We start from the raw sequence: 25,649 nt of genomic DNA, 5'->3' as shown, positions 1-25,649 counted from the left end.
AATTTACATAAAATTCACACTGTGTGGGACACAATGTGCCAGAGCCACTCTGATGACACTTGCAGTGTGTGCATCCAAGTGATTTTGGAAGTGATGCTGAAACCTGTTTGGCTTTCCAGACACATGTGCTATTACTGTATTGCTATGGTGTAACTGGAATTTCAGTCTGTATTCAGTTTTGTAAACCAGGGCAGAACAGGACTGCATCATCCAAACAATATCCTCTTAATAACAAAGTCATCACAAAGAGAGAATAAGATGCAAGGTCAGCCCAGACTGAAAAAAAATCCTACAATGGCGTTACTGGGCTTTACCCCAGAAACGTCAGTGCTCCTCTGTTTTAGAAAAAACAGTGGGGACAGAAAAGACTTTCATGCCTCAGGTCAAGATCTGTAGACACTGAAAAATACCTACATACCAACAACCATCATTTACACACCACAAGCAGGAGTTGTCAGTAACTCCTCCATTTTAGAATTTTCTCAGTGATCAGTAAGGGGAAAAATTCACACTAGTCAGTTTTATCAAATTAATATGTAAGTCGAGGAAGGGCAAAACATCTGAATCTCTGTATCTGAATATTAGTCAAGCATTTAACAGAGTTTCTAAATTCAAATTTTTCCTTATTTGAAAAACCAATCTGCTGAAAGCGCAGACTGCAAGCATAAACTGAGGTCAGACTAGAAGATCAGAGTTTCTTTGAATTTGAAAGCTGAGCCACACAAAAGAAGTCCAGAGGCTACCACACTGATCAGCAGTAGGTCTGGTTTCATACAGCCTTTCGTTATCTGAAAAAGTAGGATCAACAACACAGGGTTTAAAGAACAGACAGGTCTCTGGAAGCTGTTATCCAAACAAGATGGTAAAGCTGTAATGAACCAGGTAAATGGGATGGAAATCAAATATGAACACACAAGTAATAATTCAAGCTAGGTAGCTAATCATTCAAGAAAAGAAAAAATCCAAAATACAGAGCTGAATTGGGAAGAAGATGCCTAGAAATCCATCATCTTGAAAGGCAGACAAGATGCAGAGAACAGCAATGCATCTGTATGTAGCTGCATCAAAAAGGTGGTTGGAAAATAAAATAATTGATTGGCAGGACACTTTACTATCAAGTCATTGACGAAAGAGGTAACTATGCATGGCATCAAATATACCAACCATACGAACCCATAAGTTAACTAAACCACAGAGGCAGTCCTACAGATCTAATGGACAGAAGTTATGCTTAACTTAATTAACTGTTGAATTGACAGCAAGGATCCTAATGGGAACACTGACGCTGCACCCAGTCTCGTGACTCTAGGTTTTGACTACAGAGTATCAGAAATGTGTCTGTATACAGAAGATTATTCAGAGAAGAATTATGAATAGTATCATATGTCACAATATAAGCCAAAACAAAGAGGATCAAACATGTAAAGCTGAAGTGGCAATAATGGTCAACAAGTGTTTTAAGTGAAATGATAAGGATGAGAAAGAACAGTTACAGTGGCCAGATGCTGAACCAGGTGATGAGATCAGAGTAAGCAACAGAAAACTTGGGGTGAGTGTCTGAAAAAGCTAGGCAGTGCTACAACCAATTGCACTAGGAAACACTTCTGCAGCAGATTTATTGGTTGTCTCATTGCTTAAATCCTCTAAAATCAAACCAGGAGAATATCCTGTTGTGTTCAAATTTCATTTCATATTTCTAAACTTAGAGGAAAGCATAATGGATCCAATTGTGCCCTCAGTTACACTTGCTCAACTACTTTCTGTAATTAGACAGTTACTTGGCCACAAACCAAAACAAACTTTCTTTGGCAACATGTTCTTGAAAAAGAAACAGAAAACTTACTCAATTAGGAATAGAGCAAGATTCATTGCTCTACCCTTGAATGTGTATATTGTAATAGGACACAGGGAAATCTGAATACAGAGAATGGCAACTCCTATACAGTATCAGAAATAAATGCTTACTGAATGACAAGCAGTCAGCAAGGGAAAACACGGGAAGGTAAACATGTTATGCTTAAGTAGCATACATAAAAGAGCTTGCTCAGTGTCAGTTAATCCATGCGGAAACATTACATGCCCAAGGACACTGAGATCCAGAATATTTAGCACAGGAAGGATCATCAACCAAGTAAAGCAGAATTCAGTATGTTTGAATCAGAAATGCTTGTTACTCTAATGAAGCTATCATAGCCATTCTATCATCTATACAAGTGCACAAAGTGCACAGAGAAAACATTGGAAACAATTATTTTTTTTTTCTCCCCAAGAAAACATTTGCAAACTGAAAACCACTTTTCTGAATGGTTTTCAGAAGAGGTACTGCAGCTCAAGACACTTAGTTCACTTCAGGGAGCAAATATTTCCTATAAGCTTCTAGGCAAGCCATGCCAAATAGATAACCTCATATTTTTATGCTAAAGAGCGTTTTCAATCAGAATGAAACCTTTGGGAGCATTCCAAGGACACTGCCATCTCAAAAGGGAAAGGAAGATGGAGTGTCACCTGAGAAGCAACAAAAGCTTTCAAATGCCACTTGTGTCTGTTGACATGAGCCATCTATTTTAACAAGATCTTAAAATCACTGTACAATGTTGAGCATGCTATTTACTTATTTTATTAGAAGTCGCATTTTTTACAGCCCTTTTCAAACACCCAGAAAGGAAGGGCTCTAACCCACATATGCTACAACCTATGAAATGTATTTTTCTCTAGTAGTGTTACAAAACAGTAAAATACACACATAGGCAGGGAAGATTTTAAACGCTCAACAGTTTCTCTTCCTCAAAATTCAAATGTTGGAAACATTTATTTTAATGGATATTGATCATCTATATCTCTACAGCAGCCTTAAAATCCTCTACTGTAACAAAGCATGGACACAGTTCAGAGATTCTGGTAAGCAGATGTGTTGCATTAAGGAGCACAATTCTTGGAACCTGTCATACTGTAAACCCATGTTTTATTAATTGCAAACTGTGTGTGTGTATCATATGCCTGCAATAACTAACTAACATACAAGAACACACAAGTGTCCAGCATCTTGAATCGAGCATGTCTGTTACAGATCACATTTAACCAAATCCCCATACATAGTATCAAGCAGTTCCTTACTGTTTATCATCCTCTTTTCAGCCACAGACAGCTCCTTCTTTAAACCAAAACAGTTTCTAAAACATTAGCAGACATATATATATACAAATCTGAATTTTTAGTAATTTTCAAGAAATGGGGGGAAATCCCACTCTCGTGTAGATAAGCAAGCAATCTCTCCTAAGTCTCCAGACTGAAGCAGGGTGGTCAGCATCATCTGAAAGTTGGGACTGTGAGGAAATGCCACATGTAAGGTTAGCTAGAGAACCACATCAGACTGCAGCTTATTCCTTGGCAGGCATTTACTTTTCTGCTTTTTTCTTTTTTGTTCCCTGCCCAAATTCAATTTTGCTTAAAAGTGCTGGCCTGGTTTGTGCAGTGTTTACATTAGCAAGCCTCAGCTGCTGTCTTCCAGGTTCTCATCCAAGAGTGGGGCATTGGCTATTTAAAACCCCCAGTGAATCTACATCTTTCAGCTGAGATTGCAAGATGATGCAGAGCAATGTAAAAGACAACCTTGCAGTATCAAGGAACACTGTCCTCAAGACCCATTTTCCCACCATAACTACCACCTACAGGCGAACATATCTGCTGCTCTGGACTTCAGCTGAGGTACCAGGAGAAGGAGGTACTAAGGGCCCTAGCACCTGGGCAGGTCTCATTCATTACATCAGGACAAATTTAGTGAAGGCAAACACAGTGAGCTACACCCAAGTCTCCCAGCAGACATCTTAAGCTTTCTATTTCTGAACATTCTGAGCCCAAACTGCAGCCACCTACAAAAACTACTGTGGACAGAGAGTCTATGGTATTGCAGGGTTTTACAGACAAGCCCATTCTCTAGCTGCTCTTGACATTTCAGCACAGATGTAGCAAGAAATTGTTTCTGACAGGATATCCCTCACAGGATAAATGACAACAGATAGTTTAGATCCAATTACAGCTATAAAACCACTACAAAACCACCTTCACACTAGTTCCTAGCTAGCAGTAGAATGAGCACTTTACAATGTGGCAGATTTCCAAGACAGGCAGACAACTAGATAATTGGAAAGATTTTAAATCAGACAGATAAAACCACCATCAATCTCAGCAATACAACAGCTATTTCTGACAAAACTGAAAGAGGCCCACTACTGGAATATGTCACTGTCTTCCCAAACCTCTGAAGAACGTGCTCTGTAGCATGCCTCAGAGTGATCCTGGGAGATGTAATAATGTTAAATGTTGGCATACTTCCAGTTGCTAAGTTGCATTAAAAGACATCTAAAAATACATACTTTTTTCCCCCTCTTAAATGATATTTCTCTACATAAGCTATTAATGCACTTGCCAACAAGACCATTCTGCAGTATAATGGGAAGAGATAAGAGCAGAGTGTGATCATGAGCAGAGAGGCGGGAACAAAACTAGGAAAAGCCTTTATCGTGGCTAGTATTTTTACTTCCAGAAACTCCTCCACTCGAAGAAGAGATTAATATTAAAAAGAAGTGGAAAAGAGTAAAGGCATGGCTCTGCAAAGACAGTTCAGATAAACTAAAAAGAAGGGCCTTCAGTCCCTTTAAAGGGACTTCCTTGTCTGTTTTTTAAACTTAGCTCTGCAGCTGCAGAGGGACTGCATTTGACAACCCTTTTCATAAACAAATCAAGCTCTATCTTAACAAGAATTGCTTTTTTTGCCCTCTTTACTACCTCTGTAGGCTGTGCAAACCATGTTGTTAGGAAACTTCTCTTAAATTGCCTGTCTAACTTTATTCAAGACCACTCGATACCTCTGTGTTCTTCTGCCAACATTGTCCTTTAGCTTACCGCTGATTTCTGACACCCCCCCCCCCCCCCCAGCATTTAACCCCGATGTATTTATAGGCAACACTCATATTCCAGCTAAAGGATATTGTTAGAGGAGATGATTACATCTGACATTGTAAGAGAAACTTCCTCATATGGTCGTTGTATTATAGTAGTGTACATACTCCAACTATGCTAACAGCCCTGTTATGACAGATACCATTCATACCAAAAGACTCACAGATCACTGCTAGCTCGCTCCTCAAGGCAGACTATTTAGTCGAGTTGACCAAAGGATGAAGCAAAAAACAAAATGGCATGTAAGAGGGGATGGTGAAATGTCAATGAGCTCATTTGTGGCAGAGCCAGGAAAACTGCTCTCTTCTGCCACCGGTTCTAGATGTCACCCATTGGATCACAGCACTCTTCTCTCCCATTGTCCTCATGGGCCCTTTCCAGCTGCAAAGCACTGCATTTGTAGCAATCATAATGAAGAGGCAAATCCCACAGTATTTATTCAAAGTTTATCTACATTCGTTTCCTTCAGCACTTGAGTCCATGCTGCTTTAAGTTTTCAGAAGTAAACTTCTGATATCCATCTTCAAATAATAAAATGCTGCTGCTAAAATTGAATACCTCCCTCTGTTCCATAAAAGAGACAGTAAAACAGCAACAAGCAGAAAGAAGCTGTTTTACTTTTTGAGCCTTTTCTTCTTATGGGCTCTGATAGTCTAAAGCTGAGTCAAACACAATACAGGCAGGCAGCAGCAGAAAATCGTGTCTCCATAACCCTTGAAATGCAGTATTGATGTAAGACTCTTTACTTATCTCTGAGGAAAAGCTCCCGCTGAGGGGAATGATGCAGCCTCTACACATACTCCAAAACCTCTACTCATGTTTGCTTTGTGGTCCTGTTGCTCCAGATTCTTTCATCCATTTTCAGTGTTAGGACATAGGGTTTAAATCTTCCTGTAGGGTTTGAGCCTGGGGTCCATTAGGTGGTCTATCAGTTTTCCAGGATGTGGGACTAGAGTCCTGGTATGGTCAGCTTCCATATTAGCTAGCACAAGTCTGCTCTGACTGCTTAACTTACATTATCATGATTAGTTTATGCTCTGCAGCTCTGAAGATACAAATCCCACAATAAGTTTGTCCATTTTACATTCAACATGGTTTCTCTGATATCAGTGGAGCTATTCCTGGTACCAAACACCAGTCCCAGAATGCATTTCTGTAAAGCTCATGCTTCTTTCAAAGCATCTGCATTATACACAGAAGATTAGGAAACTTGTCCTCCCTGGAACCCTAAACGTATTCTTGATATTTTCATTAATTCTTGTGCCAATAGCAAAACCTAACTCTTATGCATAAGCACATGGGTCTCAAATCTAAGCCAGTTCCTACAGTTTTAAACGGCAAGCACAGAATAAAAGGTAAAAACTTTTGCTTTTTTACTATGCCACATACCACTGTGTCTTTGCACACTGTTGCAAAATCCATTATTACTGGTCCACATCACTCTTTCATTATGTTATCAAGCTGTTACCATTAAGTTAGAGAGATGAAGCACTTTACCTGTAACGCAGATGCAAAAAATCCTCATAACTGAGGATTTTCCATTCTAAAAGATTTTTACATTTAAGCTTCTACTTGAGATGCAATCTTCCAAATAAGTGCAAGATCTGAAATTAATTTTACACGAGTAACTAAAAACCAAGCAAGTAAAAAGAAAATGCAGTGCATTATATAAATGTATTTTGAAAATACATTTTAACAAGTATAGTTTCCATTAACTTATTTATGGTGATACATTATTCAGACTAACATTTGCTACATATATATATATATATTTAAAAATAATTTTTAAAAAAGCCTTCTGGGAAGCAACCTAACTTAGCACTTGTTGCCGACGGCATGGGATAGGTTATGACTTTTGTGTGGCTTATAAATTTTAAGGGGTAATAAATTGTGACTGGGATCTATTGTTCTGTCATCATTTGAGAATGAGAAACAATGCTGACAGCTCGTCTCTTATACAATTGGAATGGTGGACAGCGCTGAAAATCCCAACATTAATGTTTTTTTTGGTAAGTATTCTTGATTTCCAACGTTACAGTTAGGAGGCTGAAGGATTTCAACCATTTTGTAGCACTTTCTACAAATGCTGCAGTGCCAGAAAACCCCACCATTTGCCTGAATGGTTTATACATCAGAATTTATGCTTGAAGTATTACGAAGTATGTCTTAAAAGTGTAGCCACGGTTGCACAGTACTTGTTTTTGCCATTAAAATCTGTTGCCTAGGAAATGACCCCCTTCTGCCACCGAAAGGCTCTAATGCATAATTGTTCTTAAGCAGTAACTAAAAGGTATATTTAACGTGGTGGGATGAAAATGTTTAAAATGTATTGATGTTTAAGGGAGGAAAACCACATTTGTGCTGAAGTGATTATTGCTTGGTGTTAAGGTTGCCATGAGAAAAACACACATAGTAAATGCTGTATAATATTAGATATATCTTAATCTAACGTTAATAGCTTGCTTTACTTTATCACCTAAGAAAAGCTCAGCACAACTACCACCAATAAACGTGCACTAGCAAAACAGAACTAATACTGGAATTCAAAGAGAGTCATAGAACCAGTTCCCTTACAATCCTTCTAAATACATGGGTAACTAAAACCGACATACAGTATGTCCAAATAGGTGCAGCTGAGAAAATCTGGAGAAAGAAATCCTGGGAAATATAAGAGGAAAGTTCTTTTCTTTTGTGCATATCCAAAGGTTTGGCCTTTAAAATTAAGTAGGCAGAGATAGTATTTAAACAAATGCATACTTAAGAGAAAAAAATTAATGTCTTTATGTCATTACTTATCTCAAAGATGCCTGCTACTAAGTGCAATCTGGTGTACAGATCTGTTGGGCCGGAAAATCTCCAAAGCACTCCCAGACTCTATTTTTGAAGTTTATACTACAGTCAAGGCCATCTCTCTTTATAAACACCACTCTAAAAAATAATGGCTAATAATAACCTAACCCTTGTCTTGCTCCCACCAACAAGGATGGTGGGAAGCATATATTTTATTGCTATAACATGATTCCAGCTTTTTCATATCTCCTTTCCCTAGCAGACCTTGTTCCGTGTTCTTCATTGCTAGTCTGGTACACAGGCAGAGCTCTTGCATGCTTAGAATCTTTAAGAGACATCCAGGATGCCCCTAGAGCCAAGACTTTTACTCAGCGGTTTTCAAAACACTCTTTCAGAAGGAAAGGTTTAAAACGAGACAATGGGATTTGAGCTCTCAAAGTTCTGAGGTCCTTTTCAACTTAGGAATTTTTAGAAATTAATTCCATCATAAAGTCAGAAAGAACCAGCACATTTCTGCAAAATTTGAACCAAATTTATATGGTAAATTTCACATAATTCTAGAAACCAGAACTTGACACTGTAAGCAGACACATGTGAAACTTGGCATCAATGTCCCATCTCCCATCCCTAATGTAACGAGATCCTTAAAAATAAGAGCAAATAAGAAATTTCCCACTTGCCAATCCATTTATTGATATACATCTTATCAACACGGTAACTTGAAAGGGAGTAAGTACAGTTAGTAGTTATGCCAGCCACCCAAGGGAAATGTTTTACAGCCTGAAAGTACCAAACTACAGGTTCCTACTAAACCAGGCCTAACAGCTGCCCGGTACACTTCTGCTGACAGTGAGAGAACCAGGAACTTCCTTCTGCTTCTACCTGATAAGAAAACACGCTATACATAGCGCATTAATCTCCTTTACTGTATGACACAAAGCATTAATCACAACAGCTTGCTTCAACCACAATGAAATACTACTCCAGATGCTTAACCTATGTAGATGTCAAGCCTCTGTATATGCTGATGTTGCAAAAGCTCAGTCACATCCCAGCAATACAATACCTAAAAATACACTAGTGACAAGCAGGAACACAGGCAGTCTTTTTACTGAAAACTTGCAACCTAAGGCCCTTATCCAGTAAGAACACGGGCATTTGAGTTTACCAAGTACCTGAAGAGCCATATTGTAAAAGTTTGAAATATTACGGACAGCTCTTGCTTACTGTGTTCAAAATACTGTACTTTAGCTGCAACAGGTACAAAAGAAGGGCTATAATGGCCATCACAGAAATGGAAAATCATGAGATATCAAAAGCATTTGACTAGTGCTGTGAAAGTTGAGAGACATTACAACCATTCTTAAGAAATTCATTTAGTTGGCTATGAGAAAAGAAGAATTAAAAAAGAATGTTATTGTACAGTGGATGCGCACAGATAATTATACCATTAGATGGAAAAGTAGAAGATACAATCTGCAGACAAGTGAAGGTCTAGAACTGATCAGGTCTACCCGGTCCAAACAGAGCAGTGGGATCAAGAAGTCAGGCTGCTGTGCAAAGGCACATAGTTTCTAATTTATGAATTCGGATTTAAGTTTTCAAGGGAAAATCCCTAATTCTATTTAGAAGAATTTTTCAATGCATAAAATTTTATTTGCTGAGAAGCACATGCATCACAGTCTCAGAAGTTGCCCGGGTACTCCAAAAACCTTGGGAATTGTCCTTTGTGACAGCAGAAAGCCTGAGTGACAATCCCTTTTCCAAACACCATATTAAAAGGGTAAATCATTATTTTGAATATACTGTTATATTTTCATGACATTTTACAGACATGCAGCATTTGTTTGCAATTATTCTATGAGTGTAGGACTGAGTCCACACCTACACTTCATTTAATATACAGTGAATTACATTCCCAGCTTAGAGCAGATACACAAAAAATATTGTGTCCCCATGTCATTCCTGATTAGGCAATTCATGTAATTTTAAGGCAGTAAGCTGGGGATTCACACTGGAGCATGGTTAGCAGCATGTGCCAGTTGCTGCAGCTCAGCTGCCAGGCAGGGAGCTATATGAGGTGGCCTCTGCAGTAGAGAGGTGGCCCACGGATGTGTCAGTTCCAACTGAGTTTGCTGGACCTCAGTGCACAAGTTTGAAGGCGGGGGGGGGGGGAACCACCAAACAAAAACCAAACACACAAAAGGAATCAGCTCACTATGACCTGCCTTCCCCTTGCTAAAGTCAGTATTTTCTGTGAGAACTGATTCTGTATTGGCAATATAAATCGTACCTAGGAATAGAGGCACCTATGGAAGAACAAGTGCCTGGAGCAAACATGCACGAGCTGAAGGTGTCCCACAAATCCTGCTTGGAGGGTGCTAGCAAACACCATCACAACACCCTTGTTTCTGAGGCTTTGTTTCATGCTTCCTCCTTATTGCTAGTCAGAAGGTGATTTCATTTCAACTTTGGTGTTCTGCTAGCACACCAGCACACCTCCTTCTAATAAATCCTTTATTTGGTTTATGTGAAATGCCAATATTTGGGTAATAAGGATCATCTTTTAGGTAACAGACTTTCCTGTCACTGATGTGAAATAAGGTAAGCACAGAGAAATGTTCTAATATTTGCACGGATGAGAGAGGAGGTCACAACGTGTTTTCATCTACTTGTGCTAGTATTCTCACTGACATCAAAAGACATTTTGCATAAGCCTGGCAAAGGAGCAGGATTTAACCTTCCCTCAAAAACCTCTGGGAACACTAAATTTGATTGGACTAGAAAAATAAGAAACCTTAAGAGAAAAATTAGAAGTGTTTTGCCTTGAGACAATGTTGATTGTGGCATCAAGAGCCACAGCTTTCCTTCAGGAAGACATCTAGGACAGAAGGCTTTCGGGGAGAGGGGCGGGAGTGCCTTTGGTTATCCTCTAGACAATTTCTTTGTGTTTCCTCTGGATCTGAAATCTCTGGATCAAACCAGTTTTTTTTTCATATTAGATCTGTTTTTCAGGATATTCCCATGCTCCTAAAATTTCTAAGGTATAAACACATTAAAAGCCGGGGTAATCATTGGGATATGTGGATTGCAATAAAACAGGATGCAGACACAAATTCAATGCTATTTTAAGACTTGTGGTGGTAGCAAAAAATCTGAGCAGTTCTCTCACTGGTTTTGGCAAAATGCCCAGTTAAGCCCTGACAATGCTCAAGACTTTCAAAAAGGGAATTTTCTGTGATTAGAGCACAAAACACACTCAGCTACTCCCACATCTTACTTTGTCTACCACTTTATCAGAAAGCAGAAGACTGGACTTATTACTATTGTTAAATGATAGAAATATCATCTTCTTAGTTCACCACCATTGATTTCTTTCTTTAATTTTTACATTGCAGCTGCTGGTAAATAGTTGTTGTGATAGTAAGGTTTTTGCTTAAGTTTGCATACCACAGCAACTGTTCTAAACTATCAATTACACATACTGAAACCAGCACCATCCTTCCTAAATTGTTCCCAACCAAGTACATCTAAAAATGCACCACACGATGTCTCACAGGCTTGTACAATCCAAAAGCAGATAGTTGGAAATGCAGTTTGATTCTGAACCACATTTTGCTTTAGCATGTGCTATAGGATAATTGAGTCACTGTTTCAAATCAGAAAACATGTACAGAGAGAAATGAAAAACCACTGACCTTTCTTTGCTAGATTACTGTTGGGTTCATATTTCTCAATCAGCTGTTGAACTTGTTCTTGTTTTAACGGTGGATAAAGGATTTCATTTAAACGTGGATCACGTTGCTTAAAATTTATAAATTCCATCATCTGATCAACAGTAAGGTATGGTTTGCTCTTGGCACCACTAGAGGAAAATTAAAGTCATTAAAATACATTTCCTTGAAATCTCGTTCAATGTTCTATAACTTCCCAGGGAAACCAAAACAAGATTCAAACTATAATACAACAGAAACATCGTCCCACCGTGTCTCTGGACTAATTTACTTTGCCAGCATGTAAAGACAAACATTCTTCTTCAAACATCTAGGAATAAGATTTTTAAAAGCGTTCACTATTATTGACATCAATGGGAAGACTCAGAGCAATGCTAAAAGCTTTTCATACCTCTGAATTCCTGGAATTAAGCAATTTTAAAATGTAAAAGAGAAAATGATGTGGAATTCAATCCCAAACTCGCCACAAATACTCTGCTGGCATTCCTGGCCCAACTGTTTGATTTTACTGCTGAATAACACCAGCCCTGATTTCATTGTTCTAGTATTTGCTTGGGGTTTTTTGTTTTTTGTTTTGTTTTGTGGTTTTTTTTAATAAACCTGCTAAAAATTGCTAGGCACTCTGCAAAGCAAGCAAGATGATGCCTATTTAGAAAGTTAGAAAAAAAGAGCAGAGTTTGCGTACAATTTGTACCCAGATGGAGATCCAGGAAGCCTCCAAGCCAGGTGACGCGCTTGGCGTTGTCTACAGCACTCGGGACTGGCCTACTTCTACTCTGTGAGAGCACAACAGAAAGCCTACCCTCAGGTTCAATGGGAGCAAACTAGGCCATGGCCGCGTTCCCCTGAAACCTCAACCTCAGAGAAAAGAAGCGCAAAAGGTGTACATGAGCACACCCATGTTGCAAAGATAAATTCACTAATTGCTTTGGTGGTCTTGGGATGTACTTTGGAAATTACTTTGCTTTCATATTGCTTCATGCTCTGACTCCATTGATCGGGCTCTGCTGAACCTGGGAAGTACAATGACTTGCTGCAAGGGGTAGAAGCAACACAAGTTATACAGCTTGTAACCAAATGTATGAAATCAGTTGTAGCTGGCTGCTAATTTAATTTCACGGTGTGAATTCATGATGCACAAATTCTAAAAGTTACTGCATTTTTTGCAACTCCTAATTAAGCTTTTGGGGGTGATTATAGATACTCTCACACCTATTGCACGTTGTTATTGCTTATTACTCTTCTTCTTTTACTTTCATGGAAGCCTAAATTAATCCATACAAAAAAACAAGACCCAGCAGTTCTGCTACTCCAGGAACAAATTACTTTTAAACTCTGGCCATTAGAAATAGAGTCAAAAGCTTGGGAGAGAAGGAACCCTTGATCCAAGGTTAAATAACTGCCCTGTTTGATACTGAAATCTGTTCTTGGCAATCACTGCATGCTGCTGTAGTCTAAATAACTTACTTTGCCATCCCCAGCCCAGAAAATCAGTGAAGGGCAAGAGGAAAAGAAAAGAAAGGAAAAAAAACCCCGTCATTTTCTTACAACTCAGAAAAGATGTGGTCAATCTCAGGCCGAGGGCAGAGGTTGTTTAAGAACACCCTGTACACGTCTGGCGTGAAGTCGTCTTGAGGGATTGAATCATTCTGTGAAATGGGGAAAAAATATAGTGAGAGAACAATATAGCACTTTTATCCATTCTTTGTAAACAGATCATTCACTACTGTGCTGCTTTTGATTTCCTTCCTGCAATCTAGAGAAGCCCAGACTTTGCAGAATAATAAATCTCCCTGAATAACAGAGCAGTTTAAAGAGTACGTCTTTAAAAAAAAATTAATACAACTACATATATAATCTTAGTTTCCATAAGGCAAAGTTATCTCTTTCTCTGTGTACCTGTGAGGAAGAAAGGATGGACCTCTCCCCATCTAACCCCCTTATCTATAGCATAAATAGTTATATCATGATATAACACGTGGGCTCTGAGCTCACTCCCAGAAGGGTGGCTGGACAGTGGTGCTGAGCCTGTGTGCTTCAGCAAGCAAAATGGCAGCATTACAGAGGACGAGCACGTCACTCATCTTTCCAAAGCTTTCAAAGAACTGGGGAATGAACTGGGTCACTGAGTCATCATTAATACACTTGTTCCCCGACAGCAGCAGAAATGTTTCCTTTTTCTTCCTGAAGATACACGTTCAAGATACCATGATTCTGGGCAAGACTTATGCAACGTAGCTTTTCCATACAACTTCGTCCTAAATACTCAGCGTGACACATTTGGCAATCAGATTTCTTTTACAGCAATTGATAAAAATGCCCTCCTATAGAAGAGATAGCAGCATATTTTTTTCTTACATTTCCTAAAATTTAAACCAATTTACAAAATTACAAAATGCCTGCTTTTCATTGACACTTTCATCACCCCTGTTACACCTGCCAGCTTCTCCCCCCCAAAAAACAGAATTATTGTTTGTAACCAGAGGGAATTACTGGACTGGGTAAGGAAAACAGTCATTTGCAGGAAGCTGAAGAGCCCTCCTCCAACTTGCAGGCACTGCCTTCAAGCTCCAGAGTTTTTGCACAAGACAGCAAGGGCTGCCTCCTTAGCAGGGCTGGGAAGACATGAAGACCCAAGGAAGGGGCAAAGCCTTTTTCAGCAGAAAACACTAACGGTGTGCTCACTGGCTTCTGCTTTTGCATCAGTGCACCAAAAAAGGAAAATGCACAGAAGCTTGGATTTTGTGCAGAGGAAACCTTATAAAGAAACAAGAAAAAGAAAACGTGAAATGCAATGCAAATACTGTAAATCTAATTTTTAAGTTTCCTCCATGCAAGCTACCTTTAACAAAAGCTATGACATGCAGTCTTCAGGAGCACCACGGGTCCATGTGTCCAGCCTCTTCATTCCTCCAAGATAAAGCCCAAATCTTGTGAACTAGAGGAGGAAAACTACCTTGGACACAAAGCCGTTTGCTTTTAAACATCACTGAACCTGTTCGCCTCAGAAGCAAGCTGCTGATAGAGGAAATGGTTGCTTTTATTTATTCTGCCTGTTGCCAAGGGAACTGAAAGCATTGATTCAAGCCTTTGTTAGATGGAAGGAAACTTGTGTGTTTTTCCTGCTTTAGGTTAAAATAAATAAATAAGTGAATGCCACAGGTGTCATCTTCTCTCTCATCTATGAAACTTGCAGAGGCCTGACAGCGTTTTGTATGATGACCATCGCCGAGTGTTTCTGTCCACAAGCATGGCCTGAACCTGACCCAGTTCACGCTGGGACTGAGCTGGGCTGTTCTGCTGCTCCGTCTGGGTATCCAGCTTCAGGCTCCGATGGTCTAAGGTCACCAGTCATTAGACCCTTGTGCCTTCTTCGTTGTTGGCAGACTGTGCGAGTGGCTGCAGGGTAAACTGGTTCAAAACTTACTCAGCCAAAACAACCTTGTGCACTTTACTGTGGGATCAGCTCGCTGAGCCAGGTTAACTCGCCAATGGCACAACTGCTAAATCAAATACAAGGGTGGATGGAGAAGTCTGAAACCTGAAGTTGGAGGATGGAAATGGCTTCTTTCAGTGACAGCTGCCGGTGATGCTGAACTAAGTGCGAAACTGCACCCACTACAGTTTGATAAATTTGAGCTGCAGTGCTTTCAGTTGAGAGTAGGACTGCTGATGCTTGTGTTTTCCTAAAGGCCAATATTCATAAAGCTTGTGAATTTTCTTGTTAAAGCTGCCACCCCAGTGTCCTGTGGCACCCCTCTACCTATAATCCCTGCGCAGCCAGCACTTGTCTTACGAGCATTTTAAATGTTGCTTCTGCAACTGCCACAGGGTTACTCTCCCATGACCTATTGTACGTTTTTCCTTTACAGGGGATGTGAAGGTGTTCAACTGAACAAGTTGTGGATCTTTTCCCAATGACCTGAGATCCAGGCTTTTATTTGCCACTCTGTTCCAGTTAGGAAGATACACCTCAGTTTCCCAACATGTATCTCCAAACGGCTATCCACAGAGAGGATAACCAACACAAGTCTTCACGCGTAAGTACAGAATCTTTTAATAATTTATTATTTCCTTCCAGTAATGTAATCAGTGGGCTGCAAAACACAAAGATCTAGATGGGAGATGAAAGCCTTTCTGCAAGCATTTGTCACCCCAGGCACAATCTCACAAAACTATATTTGGATTCCAAAAGCCTGCCTGCCAAAGGGGATTAAAATACGCTGCCCCCTTCCTCAGCCTGGTCTGAGCTATCCACATTTCAGTGGAACCACCCACACACCTTATGCGCTCATCTCTTTTTTTGAGTCCAAGGAACAAATCACAAACTTTCTGTACCACATGAGAGCATCCCTCATTTCTAGCTTTGCTGAGTACTGGCATTCAATTTTATTCTGTAATTAAGACTCTCTACTAATTTCAAGCACTGTTGATTTACGACTTTTCTGGTAACCCGCCTGCTTTTATAACATCTGTATCCAGTCTGTTATATTTTTGGCAGCACAACAACTAATTCAGATAATATGCCCATACTGGACTCAATAGCTGGTTGTTTTATTTTACATTAACAGTCAAGCTCACTGGTGCTTCATTGTGAACCTCTACATTATCTGGAAGGCAGGAACAAGTCTTCACAGCCAAATAGGTGGCTAAAATAAAGCTCTTCAGATTCTATTTAAGACACCTTTGACTAAAACCAAAAGAAATACAAATACTCAACAATAACAAAAAGCACTCCCTCTTTCCCAAAAGCAGCTGAGATTTAAAAAAAAATAAAAATGAAAAAAAAACACATCATAGGGGAATTGAATGCCAAACTCAAAAACTCATTGGCATATTGTAAATCTTTATTTAAACATTTATTTAAACATTCCTCTGCTTTCAGTTCTGCTGGATGATGAAATCTGCCAAAAATCAGATCTCATAGGGCTTGATCCTGCAAGACTCTACACATGCTGGGTCTGACCCAGAACATACATAAATAAATCAACCCATTCTTTGAAAATGTGCTTGACCTGAAGTCGGTGGGTCACCCAACTGTAGTCATGCTTAACTGCTCGGCCGAATCAGGGATGAAGTGCTCAGTGCTACAGAGAATTCATTCCTTATTAAGCTCCCTAAATATGAAATAAAAAGTTTATTTTTAGCACTTCCGGGGACCCTGTCTGGTTGTATTCTTTTACAGCAGGATGAAAGTAATTATGCAGGCAATGAGGACTCTTCCTCCTCTCACACTAAACGCAGTGCCTACACATTGTCCCACGAGGTCCCCTAGCAAGCATGCACAGAGGGAATTTGTAAGAGCGAGGCTATCAGAAGCTGAAGTTTGTACCATCAGAGACAAGTCCGTGCAGCAGTACTGTTCCTTAGCCACATAGCTCAGGCTGCCCTACACTCCGGTCACTGCATAAGACAGATGAAGGACTGTCCCAACCTTGAAACTATGAATCAAGAAGAGAGACATAAATGCTGACTTGGGCTTTGCTTACTCAAGACTGTGATTCATTTTGTATTTCAGAGCCATCCACAGGTTCTGAGAGGTGCAGCAAATCATCATGTGAAACTCATGGCCAACAAGCCCTGTATCTTCCTAGAGCAATGAGAGCTATGAAAACTTGGAGAGAAAAGTCTTCAGAAGGATCTTCATTAGGCATGAATATGAAAACCCAGAAAGCCTAAACTGTTCATGTCCATAAGAGACTTTCATGAATTCTCTGAATAATTTAGTGTAATTTTGCTGAGAAAGATTCCTCAATATTTATGCTTTGCACACTCCTAGAGTTCAGTGCTCTTCCAAGACTTTATGGGAACACCATTTTTCATGCAGTACAATGGGGCAGCAAAGCTGAAAGTTGAAGCTAAGAATATCACTTGTTCAAATAAACAGGAACACAAAGGAAAAGAGCTGTAGCTGAAGTACTGATCTTCTTCTCCTCCATTACCTCTGTGAGATTCAGTTTCATGCTTCTTAGGCACTTTGCTTCTAAAATATTTTTTTTCAAAGATGATCACAATTTTCTTTGTTGCACAAAGTGTATTTCTCTTTTGTCCCAACCTAAGAAAGGATCTACTTTATATTATGAATAATTTCCAAGATGGTATCCCAGCAACAAGTATCTAGCAATGTGTATGTTAATTTGGCTCTACTTAAATAAATAGCAGAAAAAGATTGCAGTTCCTTTCAAGGACTCCAGTGATGTTTAGATTATTTTTTTCCAGATATACGCAGTAAACAGAAATAGGCCAACTGCTTTAAAAGCAATGCTTCAGAGATTTTTTGCACATCTTGTCTTGTTTGCTAATAATTAAATAAAAAAAAATCTTTAAAATTATTCTTTCCATATTTCTAACCTCACAACATTACTTTAGGTATGATTATTACGATCTTTTATACCTACTTCACAGAACATTCCTTGGAATTTTATGAAATTAAGCTCCAAAACCTATGAAGGAAAGTCTCATTGCTAAGGCGTATCAGGTTTAGCTTGTGAAGATTTTGCTCCATTGCTCTTCTGTAGCTGTAGGAATTGGCTCTATTGGGGAAGCAAAGGTTGAGCAAACATCACAGCACAGTTCTCTACACGAGCAAGAGGCCAGGAGATGCAGGCTCTCCTCTGCTAAAGGCCAGTTCTGCCCTACCTCTTGCACCCCCGAATACATGAACTATCCTGCAAGAAGCTTCTTGGAGGGGAACCTCCACCTGAGAGGAAAGACTAAGGACATCTTCACTCCAGCGTTAACTAGAATCCTATGCTTGAGCTCATTCCTCTTGAAAAAGCACCTTCCTGGGGGTGCGATACCATCCTGCAAATGCTCTGGGTTGAGGAGAGTGCCTGGATTAGCAGCATACAATGGCTGAATCCCCACAGCATTAACAGCTTTGACATTACAGCGTTTCAACATTTACTCTATGCACCTTTTAGATAAGCTACAGTGAGTTCCAACTGTCGCTTAAGTTACATGGTTTGGGGTGTGGGTTTTTTTGTGAGAAGGAAATGGATTACACCATTAGCTATACCTCCAGCTAACGCTGCTTCAAAATCATGCCTTGAAAATTGTGCAACAATCACCAATTCTTAAAATATTTTCCACTGTATTTCTCTAGGACAGGTCACACAATCCCCTGCCCTTTCCTTTAATCCATTCACACTTCATACAATCATAGAATCATTTAGGCTGGAAAAGACCTTTAAGATCATTGAGTCCAACCATTAAACCAGCACTGCCAAGTCTACCACTAAACCATGTCCCTAAGTGCCACTTCTACACATCTTTTAAATATTTCCAGGGATGGTGACACAACCACTTCCCTGGGCAGCCTGTTCCAATGCCTGACCACCCCTTCGGTGAAGAAATTTTTCCTAACACAATCTAAACCGCCCCTGGCATAACTTGAGGGTGTTTCACCTTGTCCTGTCAGTTGTTACTGGGGAGAAGGGACTGACCCCCACCTGCCTAGAGCCTTCTTTCAGGTAGTTGTAGACAGCAATAAGGTCCCCCAAGTCTCCTCCTGACTAAACACCCCCAGTTCCCTCAGCTGCTCCCCACAAGACCCATGCTCTAGACCCTTCACCAGCTTCACTGCCCTTCTTTGGGCACGCTCCAGCACCTCAGTGTGTCTTGTACTGAGGGGCTGAACACTGAACACTGTATTTGAGGTGCAGCCACGTCTTTCGGGCGCTGCTGGTCCCAACACAGTTTCACATCCAAAGTACTCAGGTTTGCAGATATGTAGCAGGAACTTCTGTGTGGGAAAGACAGACCAGCTGCTGAGGACTGCTCCAGCAGCAAAGGTAGTGCAGCACGATCAGCCTTGATAAACTGTCCTCAACCCCACAGAGTATACACTGTCAAATACAGGCACCGCTTGGTAAGGGCCAGGAATAAATGCAGATGCTTACCCTGGAAGATGGAAGATTACAAGCTTCTAACGCAGTCTCTACCCGTTTTCTGTCAGCAGAAAACAAGCGGTATATGCTGCAAAACGAAGAGAAACAGGGAATTGCCTTAAAGACGGAATATCGCTTCCCAGTCTACCACATCTTTATCTATTTACTTCCATTTGCTTCTGCTTGGTAAGAGAAACTAGTTTAATGGTGCTCACAATGAGTTTAACTCTACCCCACACAAGCTCCTATTACAGTGGAGAGTTATTTGAGAAAGTCACCACTGCTCTCTTCGTATTACCCTAGTGACATATAATCTGAATACATCTATCCTCACGACATGTCTCTGAGGTAGAGAAATTATGGGTTTTTTTATTTTACACAACTGGAATGAACAAGGGGAGAGAAGCTAAGGATCTTGCTCACAAGATCATAAGGATGATCTACACCCAGAGTATTTGAACAGAGACAACCTGAGTATCACTGCCCACTCTTTACTGCAATATGTGTTATAAACAGAAGATAAAATTATTCTTCTAGACACAGGGGCCACATGTTCATCCCAAACACAGTCACACTCAAATCAGAAGAGACTATGTGGTAAGGAAGGGGAACAGAACTTACTTCTTCAGAGGAATGCGCCCTTCTGGAGTCACCTGCAGCTTAAGTTTTGTGTAACTGTGGAGAGAAAAGCACCCTGTTTTATTTTTACAGCATTTTCAAGTACCTCTCCACTACCATTATAGCTCAGTGCTAGTGTTCTGATCATGCGGCAAGTTCCACGCAACTCTTTTGCCCAATATGAAAACCTGTTGGGATATCATTAATAAGTAAATACCTTCTCCTTCAACAGTAACATACCCATAGTGTCAAATTCCGTCTGTCTCGCAACAGGGCACTCCAAGTACAGCTAGCATCAGATTTTTCATCCCCTCAAGCTCCTTCTCACCCAGTCTGCCTGCCAGTCTACCAGCAGACTGAATTGCAGCACACAGGCTACACAACTTGACTGGAAAGGTGGCTGTAATCCTCTTCCAGAGGCTGAAATCATCCCTGAATGTCACAACCAACATCCCTGCCATCCTAAGCTCTCCTCATCACACATTTGTGAAGGTTTCTCCGTTTGACCCTAAATGTTGTCACTCCTCAGCTGGAAGGAAGTCAAATCTCTGTCAACTGAAGCGTTTGCACAAACAAAAGCAGCAGTATATTTAGCAGCCTTAGGTAAGCCCAAGAGATTTCCAGTATGAAGCAATAAGAAAACTACATGCTGAAACCATCTACAGGCAGGCATTTATCCAGCTTTTGAATTGAGTATTTAGAGCATCTCAATGTCTCAGGACCTTTGACTTCTCTCACAGGCCCATTAAGGTAGCAGGATGAGGACGTATCTATCTTTGTCCAAATCTTTCAACACACTGTTTCAAAGCCTACTGAAACAAGAGTCATCCCATAGCTTTAATGAGAAGCAGTTGGGCCTAGAGCTGCTATCTGATGGTCCTCCCAGTATGCAAGGACTACTGGTTACCAGCATGTCTACCAGCAGCAGCCTGTGAAGAGCACAACTTTAAGCGCTTCATCTCTTCCACCTGAATATAATTAAAAATACAAATGAGTTTTGCTGTAATATGATCTGGTGAAAAATGCAGCAACACTTACATATTTAAGAGATTTTTTGTTGTTGTTAATAAAAACCTTCTTCTCTACCCACTGGCCTACCAAAAGAAAAAGAAACTGCATGTTTCTAATAAACTTTCCTTTTCTTCCCAACCAAAAATGCCAGTAGCAACCACTTCAAAAACAAAGTTCATGCTAATATCCCTAACTAGGATAGGAACATTTTCACAAATCCCTGCCTCCTCACACGCATCTTCTGGAAATGAAAACCTCTTGTGCTACTGTGTGACCAAACCAAATACTATCCCTTCTGCCTCATCTCCCAGCACTGAGCTAGATTAAAAAGAAAAAAAATAAAATCACAGCGGTTAGTAAAAAAGGTTGAGTTTATTTTGCCTTCTATTTTTTGAAACTTTTGAATACATTCTGGTGACATTTAATCATTTAATGTTTTCCTCTGCAGTCAAGAAAGCTAGAAAGAAAAGAAATCTAGGAGAACAAAAAAAAATAAATAGAATTCTGAACTTCAGTTAAAGCAAACTAAAAATGTGTGTCTGAAGAACAGTTAAACCCCACCAGTACTTGCCACCTTTTTTCCTCCCAAATTCTTTGCTGCATGTGGGACACTAGTTTTTCCCCTGCAGCCATTACCCATCAATCTAAGAAACCCAAGCATGTTACTCCTGTTAAAAAGCTAGCTAGGAGATACTCCCACCGGCAGCAGGTCTCTTTTCACTAGTGCAGTGCCAACTCCAAACACATGCTGGACGTAACACTAACGCAAATTTTCTGCAGTGCAGTCAATCCTTTGCTTATTACTGCACTGGTCAGTATTCCAGTACTAATGTACTCCAGTGTCCATTTCAACACAAAAACACACCACATGGTTACAACAGAGGAATGAGCACGTTATAACCAAAATGGCATTTTTTCTTAGCCACCCCTCCTCCCAAATGAACCCTATTTTTCTCATCTGACCAAACCACAAGAAAGCTGCTCAAGCTGTTTATTATTGCACTTCCCATGCTGCAACAAACCGAATGCCACAAAAAAAAAACCAAAAAAACAAACAACCAAAAAAAAAAGACACCTGAATTCTGGTCTAATGCAATTAGCTTTTCTATTTCAACAAGGCGGTTCTGATAGGACTGGAAACAACCCTTTGCTTAGTACAGTAATTATAATGGGGAAATATTTTTAATCTTCAAAGTCAAAGATTCCTTAAGTGACTGATTTGGCATCTGTGCAGAGGACCTTGGAAACCTTACAGTTCCCAAGTGATTTGTTAATTAGTGGAAAAAGAAAAAGACACAGGAATGCCATGCTTGCCTGCTATTGAATCTATGCAATATGTCCAGTGATTTCATCTTTAATTAATATAATTTGAACAACCACTGAAAAATGGCTCCAAATAAGACTAGTTCTACCCTACTGTGTGATAACATGTTTCTCCTTTGAATCTGATACAAAAAAGCCCATTAGGTGCAGCCACAATCCTCCCCACTACAGACCTGTCAGCAAAGTCCACTGGCCACCTGGGGAATCGAGTGGTATGGAGCATGGAAATAGTAATATCAAAACGCTCCTGTAATTCATCTACAAACCTATGGAGCATGGAAATAGTAATATCAAAATGCTCCTGTAATTCATCTACAAATCTATGGAGCTGAAGGAAGTCACCTCTGCTCTTGCTCTCCCACCTGGGTCTGCAGGTTGGCACAGTGCTATCTATCCACTGGCTGTGCTATCCCCGCTGTCAGCATGCAGAGCCAAAAGAAGTGTTAAATGTTTCCATTCATTTGGGATTTTGTTTGCCTAATTTATCATTGCTGTCCCAACATAGCATTATCAGACACAAAGCTGTACAGTTCCTGCAACATCCAGCCTTCAGAGTCTCTTCAAGAATTTCTGTTGAGTTCAGCTGCACCACAATGAACACTATCAGAAGGAAATACACACACCTCCTTCACAGAACAGGCACCTATGAATATGTACATGAAATTGAAGTTAAGCAGTTGGGCACCTTTTGACTAACTATGGGTGCATCTAATGAAATCAGGCATGCACAGCCTTGGAAAGTCCAGAAAAAAGGTCCGTTAACTTGCTTCTTAGATGGAGGCAATTTTTAGGAACCTAAGCCCCAGCCTGGTATTGAGGCACTGAGCCTTCGCCTGTGGGTATAAACTAAAAGGTGTTTGGGGGAGACAAAAAGGTGAATTTAACCAGCCAACTCATAGGCTGGGGAGGGGATATCTCTTCTTTTAAAACTCCAAAAGGCCAACAAGTGCTCTGGTTCATCACCCTCGCTGGCTAGTAGACTTTGCTATGCTATTCTCAAAACCATCACTTATGCAAAACTCTGTCTGCATGTGCACTTATCATCCAGTTGCGAACCATTAATCTTGGGTTTGGCTCACTTTCCTTTTGGAGGTGTGTTTTTACACCCCAAATGTTCTCATAAACAGCTTTTCTACTTTGTTGAAGGCAACTCTGAATCTGCAGTGTGCAAGGCCATCTAGATGAATGGATTCGCAGCTTCCCTCTGAATCATGTGAAAACCAGAGAGACCAGACTAAGGAAAACTGTCTTCTTGCATTTCTCATTTTTTGATCAAAAACAGAAAAAAGGAAAAATAATCCAGAAGTAATTCAGTCCAGAGTGTTCTTATTTCAAATGGACAGCTTCAGACTACAGCCAAAGCTACTGCTTTGGTATGGAAAAGGAAGATAGCATTTAATTCTGGTTTTTGCTATGACTTAGTAGTTTGCAAGAAGAACCCTAACAAGATTTTTGTTTAAATGACATCTAGATAGCAGGCTTTTAAAACCATGAGAAAGGACAGCCCGTGTTTACAAAAGTGACAACCCATCAAAGCAGAAACAATAGAGGACAATGTGACTAACAAGCAAAGAGGGAAATGACGCAAAGAAAAGAGCAACACCCACAGCATTAAATACGACGGCCACTTACGCTTTTTCCAGAAACGCGTCCCTTGACATGTTCTGTGCCAACAAATTAGTTGCCAAACTGAACACTTCATCTGACCATTCCTATAAAGAGAAAATTTCATTAAATGAGGCTTAGTTTAGATGTTTACTTACACAATGCAAAATATTTTTGAGAATTATATCGTTAGTAAAAAGTGCCTAATTAAAGTCTGAACTTGATTTTTTCAATTACAGCTTCCCTCCTCATCTGTGAGACCTGATTGTCTCACGCTGCAAAAAAATGAAGACTGTTACAAACATTTTTTAAACATATCTTATCCCACTGAACTGAAAAAAAAAACCCCAAAACACCCAAGAAAAGTCTGAAACAAAACACATTCAAGTTCCTGGAAGATGTGCAATAAATGCCCCTAGAAAAATAAATTTTCTTGTTTGTCGGATACTGTTCTGGTTCACACAGTAAGGATTAAAAAAGAGCCTCTATACCACCATTCCTGCAAAATGAAGCTGAAAAGGGACTCAAATCCCTCTGAGGACAGACTGACCCCACAGGGTGGGATACAGACCATACCATAGCAAGCCTCTTGCTTCAGTGTCCCCTCTTGCAAGAGCTCATTGTGAGAGCCTCCGCATCACTCTCTCTGCAGATCATGAAGTAATTCATGCAACAAATACCATGCCTTATCTTTTATGGGGTAAACTGAATTAAGAACTGTAATACTGACTCTACCTAAGATCTTACCAGTCAACAAAAGCAACATGCTTAAAAAACAAGCAAACCAGCAAAAATATATAGGAATAAATTTAAATTATTCTGATATACGAGGATATAAATTTAAATTCTGATATAAATTTAAATTATTCTGATATACAACTCCAAAAAGAAAAGCTCCTCTTCCCCCTACTGTACATCCTTACGCTGTGGTCCTATCCATCACTAAATTATTTTTCCCTCTTGCTACCCTGACACAGAGAAGAAATGTCCTCCAGCGGCTCATAGGAAACCTCCCATCTCTGCCTGCAGGCACTGCTCTTCCCATGGCTCTCCCTCAGTTTCCCTCTGTTTCCCCGACTGACTTTTCTCATGTCTATGCATGTTACTGAAGTCCTTCCCTTAAGTCTCTGACCTTTCCTACATTCCCAGCAAGGCTGATCCAGGATGATAATCTTAAATTTAGACTTTCACTAATTCTTCTGTCCCTCTCATCCCTTGCAGGTCTCTCCTGCAGCTTTTCATCAACAACTTCAGCCCATTTTTCCTTGCTAACTTGGTGCTTATTTACAATCTTTAATTGCAATCCTTTTTAACTACAACTGTGGTTCTGGAATAGCTTTGTTTCTCCCCTTTAAAAGAAAAGGACAAAAATAAACAATGCCTTTGCAAACAATGAGATTTTTTTTTTTTTGTAACTTGATTAAGTTTTCCAAGTTTTCTTTGAAACTAAAATTGAGCTTCCTTTCATATCAGCCCAGATCCAAATTTCCCATTGCCACAGAGACTCTCAGATGCATATCCTTTGGGAGGTATTCCCCCCTCCTTGAATCTTCTTTTTCTTGAGGAAAAATACAAAATAAAAGGGGATTTCTTTCTGATAAAAATTGATCATGATCATTGACTTCCAATGAAATAAATGTTGCTATGTCATGTTGGAGCTGATGAGCTTGTTTTACCTGCAAAGCCTCAGGTTTCCATGTGACTAGGTGACTGGTTTCAG

General features: G+C 40.0%; 1 protein-coding gene across 4 annotated transcripts in view; it reads right to left on the bottom strand.

Annotated features, from left to right (window-relative positions):
* Positions 1 to 25,649, bottom strand: part of PLCB1 (phospholipase C beta 1) — a 400,784-nt gene that overhangs the window by 125,813 nt on the left and 249,322 nt on the right. For all 4 annotated transcript variants that reach the window (XM_005238625.4, XM_027788411.2, XM_027788413.2 and 1 more), the window contains exons 5-9: positions 23,957 to 24,036; positions 19,994 to 20,047; positions 19,385 to 19,460; positions 13,032 to 13,132; positions 11,448 to 11,614 (exon numbers count right to left, since the gene is read on the bottom strand). In XM_005238625.4, the coding sequence (XP_005238682.1) occupies positions 11,448 to 11,614; positions 13,032 to 13,132; positions 19,385 to 19,460; positions 19,994 to 20,047; positions 23,957 to 24,036 (478 nt within the window). The remainder of the gene's footprint in view (positions 1 to 11,447; positions 11,615 to 13,031; positions 13,133 to 19,384; positions 19,461 to 19,993; positions 20,048 to 23,956; positions 24,037 to 25,649) is intronic.

The sequence above is a fragment of the Falco peregrinus genome, chromosome 11 (genome assembly GCF_023634155.1).
Source record: "Falco peregrinus isolate bFalPer1 chromosome 11, bFalPer1.pri, whole genome shotgun sequence".
NCBI classification, from domain to species: domain Eukaryota; kingdom Metazoa; phylum Chordata; class Aves; order Falconiformes; family Falconidae; genus Falco; species Falco peregrinus.
The sequence above is the reverse complement of the archived record's forward strand: the minus strand, read 5'-3'. Positions and strand labels throughout refer to the sequence as shown.